Source organism: Manihot esculenta, chromosome 3 (genome assembly GCF_001659605.2).
Source record: "Manihot esculenta cultivar AM560-2 chromosome 3, M.esculenta_v8, whole genome shotgun sequence".
In the NCBI taxonomy this organism is placed as follows: Eukaryota; Viridiplantae; Streptophyta; class Magnoliopsida; order Malpighiales; family Euphorbiaceae; genus Manihot; species Manihot esculenta.
The window spans coordinates 22,482,023-22,491,816 of record NC_035163.2 but is presented as its reverse complement, the minus strand read 5'-3'; the positions used below and the strand labels follow the sequence as shown (position 1 = coordinate 22,491,816).

Genomic DNA, 9,794 nt, shown 5'->3' with positions numbered 1-9,794 from the left:
AGAGTCTCAGGGAGGCGCTCAGGCCTCGGGGTTTGGTTATCCACCCCATTATCCACCCTTTCCACAGGGCCCGGGGTATCCGATGGGGGGTACGTCGGATTACTCTAGTTTTACCCCATATCCTACCTACATGCCTTACATGCCTTATCCTCCTTTTTACCCACCATATCCCATGTATCCACCCACACCTTTCCATCCCAGTTCAGCATACCCTGAGCCAAGTGATACAGTACCTCCTCCACCACCAGAACCAGAACCAGTAGCCCCTGTTGTCCAAGTACCTCAACCTAGCTCAGCTGAGGGAAGTAAAGTGAAAATGACAGAGTATTTGAAGTTGGATGCTCCCAAATTCAATACGGGAGATGATCCATTTGAGTACCTCAGAACGGTTAAGATGATAACCGATGAGTTAGGAGTTGATGATAGCAGAGCCATTGAGATGGCAAGGTTCACACTCAAATGTAAGAAAGCTCGAGAGTGGTTCAAGAATTATGTGGACCCCAGGTTGGACAGCATGTCATGGGGAGAGTTCGCCAATGAGTTTGCAGGGTGGGCTTTTCCTGACAGTTCCAGGGAGCTGAAAGTGATAGAATTTGAGCAGTTGAGGCAGACCAAGGAGATGAGTGTAGATGAATACACAGACAAGTTCCTGGATCTGCTTCAGTATGTGGGTCAGGCTTATGACACTGACCAGAAAAAGGCAAGGAGATATACCATGAGACTTCATCCCAGGTATTCCTCCTTGATTCTTCCAGCAGAGAAGGAGAGTTTTCACGCTATAGTGGATGCCGCCAGGAAGATGGAGGCAAGTGCCATCATTCAGGGGACAGTAAAACAGCAAGGGGCACAGCCTTCGGGGTCTAAGACCCCCAGTGCAGCAGCTTCAGGCAGTAAGAAATGGGGAAAGGCAAAAGGTACCAAGAATAAGTTCTGGAGCAAGATCAAGTCTGGTCTGGGAATGGGTAGTGGCTCAAGCTCTGGTGCAAGCAGTCCAGTATGTGGGAGATGTGGGAGACCGCATAAAGGAGTTTGTCAGTTGGGATCTACAGCCTGCTTTAATTGTGGGCAGGAGGAGCATTTTGTACGGGACTGTCCTAAGGCGACCTTCATGGCACCATCCCAGCAGATGACTTCTGGCAGTGTGGCTCAGCCAGCAGCTTTAGCTATGCCTCAGAGTAGTGGCAGAGGTAGAGGGAGAGGGTCAGCCTCTTCCCCAGCAGCAGGTTCCCGAAGTGGAGGTCCTGTGGCCCCAGCACGGATCTTCACTGTGACTCAGGAGGAGGCAAACACGTCGAACACAGTGGTGTCAGGTAATCTCATCATTGGGTGTTCTGATGTGTATGCTTTGATGGACCCCGGTGCTTCTCACTCTTTTATTACTTCTGGAGCCGTGGAGAGATTGGGTCTGATGATCTCTGAGTTAGAGTATCCTCTCTGGATCAATGGACCCAAATATGACCCATCAGTGGCAGTGTCAGTCTGTCGCTTCAGTCCAGTGTTCATAGAGGGTAGATGCCTTCCAGCTGACCTTGTGGTTCTAGATTTGACGGATTTTGATGTCATTCTAGGGATGGATTGGCTATCTACATATGGAGCTACCTTGGACTGTAGAGACAAGGTAGTTAGTCTCAGAGACCAGGATGGGTCAGAGTGTGTCTTCAAAGGAGACAGGAGGGGTACTCCTAGAGGTTTGATCTCAGCCCTTCAGGCTCGTGGGTTGCTTAGGAGGGGTTGTCAGGGGTTTCTAGCTCATGTGAGAGAGCTAGATAGTCAGGTGAGGGAACCAGCCTCAGTACCAGTAGTCCGAGAATTTCCAGATGTCTTCCCAGATGAGCTTCCAGGACTACCACCTGATAGGGAGATGGAGTTTGAAATAGACTTGCTGCCTGGTACTAGACCTATCTCTATTCCTCCCTACAGGATGGCGCCAACAGAGTTAAAAGAGCTGAAAGAGCAGTTGCAGGACTTGGTAGATAAGGCTTTCATCCGCCCTAGTACCTCACCTTGGGGTGCTCCAGTATTGTTTGTCAGAAAGAAGGATGGATTCCTCAGACTTTGTATCGACTACAGGCAGTTGAACAAGGTCACTACCAAGAATAAGTATCCCCTACCTAGGATCGATGATCTATTTGACCAGCTAGCTAGAGCAGGTTGTTTCTCTAAAATAGATCTGAGGTCCGGATATCATCAGTTGAGAGTCAGAGAGGCAGATGTGCCAAAGATAGCTTTCAGGACCAGATATGGGCATTATGAGTTCTTGGTAATGCCGTTCGGGTTAACTAACGCCCCTACAGCATTCATGGATCTCATGAACAGAGTGTTTAGCGAGTATCTGGATCACTTTGTTATTGTCTTTATCGATGATATCTTAGTGTACTCCAGAGATGCAGAAGAGCATGCCCAGCATCTGAGGACAGTTCTGCAAACACTGAGAGAGCATGGCTTGTATGCCAAGTTCTCTAAGTGTGAATTTTGGTTGAGGAGCATTTCCTTCTTGGGGCATGTAGTATCAGCAGAAGGTATTGAGGTAGACCCCAAGAAGACAGAGGCTGTGGCTAACTGGCCCCATAGTATGAGTTTAACCCGTCTAGAGCAAGCTCTAGTAAGGGGTTCTGTAAGTACAGAGACAGTGCATGCACAGGTTGAGCCGTGGTTCAGAGCAGAGTTTTACGCTTTTACAGAAAATGTATGATCATGTATGGGATTTTTCAGGTACACAGACAGTATAGCAGGCTTGTTACGGGTCCCGGCGACCTTATGTCGACCTGGATCCTAGCGCCGGTAGCGGTCCGGATTCCGGGACGTTACAATTTCTTTCTTACTTAAAACCTTAAAAACATATAAAAATATGATTTTACCCTTCTAGAGGATTCCGACATCCGAGATTCCGCCGGAAAGTAGGAATTCCGATGCCGGGTCTAGCCGGGTATTACAACCATCCTCAGACAGACGGACAAACGGAGAGAGTTAATGGAATGTTGGAGGAGTACCTGCGACACTTTGTTAGTGCCAGCTAGAAGAATTGGGTTTTCTTCCTTGATGTTGCTCAATTTTGTTTTAATTCTTTACAGAGCTCTACTACTAACAAAAGTCCTTTTGAGATTGTGACAGGTCAACAACCGTTGGCACCTTATAATATAGATGGGCCTTATTCAGTCTGCAATCCGAAAGCATTCCAGTTCAGTAAGGAGTGGAGAAAAAATGTAGAGTTTGCCCGCGCTCAGTTGGAGAAAGCTAAGAGTCATATGAAGAAATGGGCAGATGAGAACCGACAACCGCAGGAGTTCACAGTTGGTGATTTGGTGATGATGAAGCTGTTGCCAGAGCAGCTGAGATTCCTCCGCAACCGTGACAGGAGATTAGTCCGAAAGTATGAAAGACCAGTACCAGTAGTCGCCAAGATTGGACCAGCTGCCTACATAATTAAACCTCCGAAGTGGATGACAGTCCACCCGATATTTCATGTCAGCAAATTGAAGCCATATCATGCCGATGAGTCAAATGCAAGCCGTAACACGAGATCTCGACCAGCCGTAATCCGCGCATCACCTATCAATGAAGGAGTTGAAGAAATCTTAGCTGAACGAGTTGTCAAGTCCACCAAGCGTCCACCACACAAAGAGTACCTTGTCAAGTGGAACGGTCTTGGTATTGAAGAAACCAGTTGGGAGAAGGAGTCAAGTCTACAGGCATATGCACACAAGATTGTGGACTTCATTAACGCTCAATCGATGAGGACGTCGACCATTTAAGTGGGGGAGTATTAGGGTCATAGAGTTTTCAAGGACCAAAACTGTAATTTTTCAATATTGAAATTTCCAGAAACCAATATTGGGATAAATTAGTAGAAATTAGTAGTAAGAAAAGTGTCGTGTCAGTTTCTTGTAATTCCTTTTTATTTATTTATTAAGGGGGTGTCAGCTCAGATATATTGATGTCTCCTCCCACCACAGTTCTATTTGTTCTTAAGGCTCTTTAGGGAAAGTGACTAATTGGCCACCAGCGAGGGCTGGGCCCGATTGGCCCCCGTAGGCTTGTTGAGTCCCTAGATTATACCATCTCTCCTTGCAGGCGTTCCCTCTGTCTGCAAGTTGGGAGAGAATCATTGCCATGATTGTGTAATAACTATTTTGCCCTTAGAATAAAATAAATAGCATGTGTTTTGTCTTCTTTTAAGTTAGGGAGTATTACAATTTTAGCAATGTTTACTAAGGTCCTTGACCAAAATGATGTCGTTTTATCATGACCATTATTGACATTTGCTACACTTTTAAATATATAGGCTAGCCCTAAGCGAGGAGTCCATTGTTCTTTCAAAGAGAGAGAGTGAGCGAGCGAGGAGTGAAGTCTTCATCTTTAGTAAATTGCTACTACCTTTCAAATTTGGGAGAGAGTGCTTTATTTTTAATTATATTTTAATATTATATAATTTTTATATTTTTAAAATAATAAATATTTTAATTTAAAATATAATTATTTAAAATTTTAAATATTTATAAAATTTAAATAATTTATAAATATTAAGTGTTTATAAATTAATTTTTATGAGTTAAAAAGGTAAATACAACTCCGACTTCTTTGTTTTCATTCTTCAAGCTTTAATTTCATCACAATCACCCTGCCATTAAACATCAAAGATAAATAAGGGAAGAGGGGGATAAACTATGGAATTTTTTTCTCTTTAATGAAAATATTAATATAATATAATATCAAATTAAAAGCTATAATGCACCGGCCATTTATAAAATTTTATTTCTTAAAAAATAGTGATTACAAATAATGAATAAAGTATATATAATTAATATTGTTTTAAATAAATTTAATAAACAAAAAATAAAATAAAACAATTAATTATCAATTAATTTAATTACAAAGATAAAGGAGAAAGAAAAATATATATAAAATGGTGATTTTCCATAATTTTTAGAGAGAGGCAAAAACAACTCTTGCTTTAACTTTTTTTTTTAACAGGGAGATCTGATTAAGTTTATATATATATATATATAAAATGTAGTTTATGGAGTTTTATATAATAACAATTGTTTAAAAAAGACAAAATATCCAAATAGCCCTTGAATTTTTATCAAAATTTAAATAAGCTTAATCCAAATTTTAAGTAATTTATAATATAGTTTTTGAAATTTAATAAAATTTATAATTTAGTTCCTATTAATTTAGAAATAATTTAGCTGTTAAAGTTTATTTTATTAATAAAATAATTATTCTGTAAAAATTTACCATTAAAATATAATTATTTAGTATTTTAAATTTTAATTTTTATAAAAATTTAGTCCTTTTAATTTTAATAATCAATAACAATTTAATTTTTATAATTTTAATATTTATAATAATTTTATCATTTTAATTTGAATTAAATTTATCAATTAATATTTATAATAATTTTATCATTTTAATTTGAATTAAATTTATCAATTTACGATTGATTGATAATAAATTTAATAGAAAAGCTCTTTTATGAATAAATTTAAAATTAAATTATTTATAATTAAAAAAATTAAATTAAATTATAAATTTTATTAAATCACAAAGACTATATAATAAATTATCCTTCAATTTTTTTTACCACATAAAGCCTTTAATTTTACTTTTAAGTCTAAAATAAATTATAACTTGACAAAATATTATTTAAATAATAAATTATTATTTTTATAATTTATTTACTTTTTATTTAAAATAAAATTTTAAAAAATACATAAATACAAGAATAAAAATGGTATATATATATATATATATATATATTAAAAAAGTAGTTTATATATAAAATAATATTTTATTTGTCCATAACTTATTGGAACTTTGCGTTCAAATTCAGGGCTTTACTTGAATAAAAAAAATTAAATTGGTCTTATTTAGATTTTTGGTAAAAAATTGAGGGCTGATATGGGTGTTTTTTAATAATAAACTAAAATAGCGAGATATAAATGAAATATTCTCAAAGTTGAGCGACTGTTGGATAAGAAGTAGCAACTATAAAAACGAAGTGAAATGGAGGAGACACAGCTACCGTCTTAAGCTATCATCAAACATCGAAATCAGAAAGAGAGCGTTTTGAGAGAGAAATAAAATGTCTGGAGTTGGACCAATATCACAGGATTGGGAACCAGTGGTGATTCGCAAGAAGGCTCCCAACGCCGCCGCCAAGAAGGACCAGAAGGTCGTCAACGCCGCTCGACGTTCCGGCGCCGACATTGAAACTATCAAAAAATGTATACCCTTTTGATTTTTCCTTTGCTTTTTTTTTTTAAAAATGATTGATTAGTTAATTTACTATGATTGATCAATTGAATCGATAAAGAGTTTCTGTTTGATTTTGATGATTGTATTATCGTCTTGTTCGTTTCTTGGGACAGATGCCAAGGAATGGGAATAACGATTTTGGATCTGCTAATACTCAATTTTTGGAATGATATTGTAACAATAGGCAGCAATAGATTTCTTTCTTCCTTCCCCCTTTTTGTGGTTTTGGTTCCCGGCGGCCAAAGAGCGATTAGGGTTTCTTACTTTATTATTATTAAATTGTAATGATTTTCTTACTCTTTTGTGATAATATCTAGCATGTATGCACTTAGGCCAAACATTCAGTAATCAGAAACCCTAATGCTATATTTATATGAAATCACTTATTTTTCGTTTTTATTGTTATCCTGCATCTATACAAACTATAATGAATAGCTATTTGAATTTTTCTGAGATGGTGACTGATATTTTAAGTGGTATGTTAAGCTGGAGTATGGACTTGGATGAAGAAACTGCCATGTTGCTCTCAATTTTACCATCAGGTTTTACTAGACAAATAATCATGTTTATTGAATATTGAGCTCATTAACTAGTTTGAATGAAATGCTATTGTGTTTATACCAATCAATACGTGTATTTGTGGTCTTGATTAAAGGGAGTTTTAGGTTTTAGAATGAGAGTGGCAATCATGTAGGAAGGGATGTTCATAAAATATTTAATGATGGATCATACTCTTAACATGTGGTTGCTTAGACAATAGTTTAATCTTTTCATTTAGTTGATAGATACCAATTTGTGTAAACTTAAAGTTCTCTTACAATTTCTCCTGCAGCAAATGCTGGTACAAACAAAGCTGCCTCCAGCAGCACTTCTTTAAACACAAGGAAGCTTGATGAAGAAACAGAGAACCTAACTCGTGAGTACTTTTTTTTCTTAAGTGAATTTTTATTTTGTCGTTGATAATTTCACTGACTATATGCTTGATGAAATACTTTTGCATAGCCAGTATCTGATTCATATTGTCTTGAGATGTGTACAATCAGTTATTTAATCAACCAGCATTGAGAAGTGACTCTGCATAGAAAACATGTATTTTCTGGTACTTATGTTAAACTCTTAATATGCTGAGAATGTCTGCTGTTGGTTTTCTATTTTTCCCTTTGTTGTTGGTTGGTTTAATATATATAAGCATGTATGTCATCACCATGTTCTTTTCCTTGCTAATTTTTCAGCTAAAAAAAAGCAGAACTAATATATTTGTTTTACTTTTCTTTTAATTATTATTTATGCTTTTTTTATGGTGAAATTCATGAATGAAGGGGTTCATTTTTATTTATTTTTTTGTTCAGCAGCTTATCCATAAAACAAGTAGCATAAGGTTCTAGATGGTCCTTTTAGGTTGATGCTTCTTGATATTGCTCTGTTTCTCTCTCTCTCTCTCTCTCTCTCTCTCTCTCTCTCTCTCTCTCTCTCTCTCGCACAATTATTTTTTTGTTTTTCTTTTGACAAATGCAGTTATTTTTTGTTGTCACCTATGTGTTAATTTCATGGAGGTGTTCTCTATGTGCATAATGTGGTGCGTGACATTTCCTTGATCTATTATATGGATAGAATTGCTATATATTTTGTTATTTTAGCATGTTTCTGCTCTTACTGTTGCTTTTATATGTTGCCTATGTGAAATAATTACTAGATGATGTGTGAATCTTTAGCATGAGAAGATGAGAGCCTTCTGAATCTCCTGGCCTTGTTTTCTTACTAGATGATCGAGTTCCAACCGAACTGAAGAAAGCTATCATGCAGGCTCGAATGGACAAGAAACTTACCCAGTCTCAACTTGCCCAGGTCTCTCTCTCTCCCTCTCTCTGTGCGCATGTGTGTTTGTGTGTGTGTGTGTGTGTCAGCTTGGGGTTTAACACATTCATGTTTCTTGCAGTTGATCAATGAGAAGCCTCAGATAATACAAGAGTACGAGTCTGGAAAAGCAATTCCAAATCAACAGATAATAGGCAAACTGGAGAGGGCTCTTGGTGTGAAGCTGCGAGGGAAGAAGTGAAAACTGACTTAAGATGTAGCTCGGAGCTATGAAGAAGTTATCTAAGCGTCTTTAGAGTCTTACCGCTGGTGGTGGTGTACATGAACTTTTTCTACCATTGTTATGGCTCGCATGTAAGAAACATGATCTTTGCTTTGTGTGGAGACTTATGATGTTGGAGTTGGAGTTTGAATTTGTCCTTGCATGCACGTTCTCTTTTTTCTCATGAATTTATTTGTTTTTTCACATCGGCAAGTGTTTTGAGACAAAAGGCTTCTCTGATTTCAAGTCTGTATCAAACAAGGCAAAAACGCATCAGGAAATTGAATTCTTCAGATTTAGCCTGTGGAGTTTTTTTATATTAATTGAATCTAAAGAGTGATATCCATAAATAAATAGACCAAGCAAACAGGAACCAAACGTAAATGACAAAACTCAAGCTGTAATTAGACGTACAAATACAATGTCATATGGTAGCGGCAAATGAAGCCCATTTTGGCTCTAAAAGATATCTACAGTCAATTAAGCAAATTATTGCCCATGGGCGTGTTGCTCTTTAGCAACCCTTGAACGCAAAGCTAGGTTGAAGATCTTAGATTGGTGTAGATGGGTTTCCGGTCGGTAGGGGCGAAGGATCGCCCATCCTTTTGTAGAGAATAGCAAAAGGATAAATTATTTGTCATTATTATGTCGGTTCTATATATAATTTATTTATTTTATTTTTTCATATATATTTAAAAAATATTTTTTAAATAATATTTTAATTATATTCATTTTATAGATATTAAATTTTATTAAATATTAAATTATATTTTATAACTAATAAGAGGTTATTTTAAAAATTAAATAAAATTGTAATAGTTAATTTATATATTAACTACATATGAAAAAAAAGTAGATCATAATTTGAATATAATAAAAAAAATATAAAAATTATGAAAAAAGTATATTATTATTAATCGAATGGGGAATAATAGCCGTTTGTAGAGAATTATAATAGTTTTCTTGAAATTATTTGACGACAATTGGAAAAACAAAATTCCTTGTACATGCCTCAATTTTCACATGGATTTTTTTTTCAGTTTTTTAAAATTTAACACAATTGATAAATAGCATTGTTTTAATTGAATTGAGTTTTTTGTATTTTTTTTAAGAATTAAATAAATTTAATTTAAAATTTTGCGTCAAGGCAAGCTCAAGAACATTATCTGGATATCAAGAGTAAATTTGCAAGCTATTAATGTTATGAGTAAATTTGCAAGCTACTAATGTTAATTTTATGATCACTAAATATTCTATCCCATTTTACTGTTAAATTTTCTCCTTGATTATCAGAATTATTAACTAAATCATGAAATAATTGTATTTTAAAAAGTGAGATACATTTTAATTAGAACTCAAAATTATAAAAATTAATTAATAAAATTTAGGATTATAATAATTTTTTTAAAATATTATTTTTTTAATATTTAAATATTATTTTTTATAATTTAAAAATAAA

At 35.6% G+C, this 9,794-nt stretch overlaps 1 protein-coding gene across 1 annotated transcript; it reads left to right on the top strand.

Annotated features, from left to right (window-relative positions):
• The first annotated feature begins 6,002 nt into the window (after positions 1–6,002).
• On the top strand, positions 6,003–8,539 carry LOC110610479 (multiprotein-bridging factor 1b). Its single transcript, XM_021750415.2, has 4 exons — positions 6,003–6,227; positions 7,091–7,174; positions 8,021–8,103; positions 8,195–8,539. The coding sequence occupies exons 1-4, from the start codon at positions 6,086–6,088 to the stop codon at positions 8,312–8,314; spliced, it is 429 nt and encodes a 142-aa protein (XP_021606107.1). The 5' UTR covers positions 6,003–6,085; the 3' UTR covers positions 8,315–8,539.
• Positions 8,540–9,794: the final 1,255 nt, after the last annotated feature.

Bases quoted from the DNA above. Each gene is read 5' to 3' on its own strand.
- LOC110610479 (XM_021750415.2), top strand. From the start codon at position 6,086: ATGTCTGGAGTTGGACCAATATCACAGGATTGGGAACCAGTGGTGATT. The intron at 6,228-7,090 runs GTATACCCTTTT...TTTCTCCTGCAG, and splicing joins CATTGAAACTATCAAAAAAT to CAAATGCTGGTACAAACAAA. The intron at 7,175-8,020 runs GTGAGTACTTTT...TTTTCTTACTAG, and splicing joins AGAAACAGAGAACCTAACTC to ATGATCGAGTTCCAACCGAA.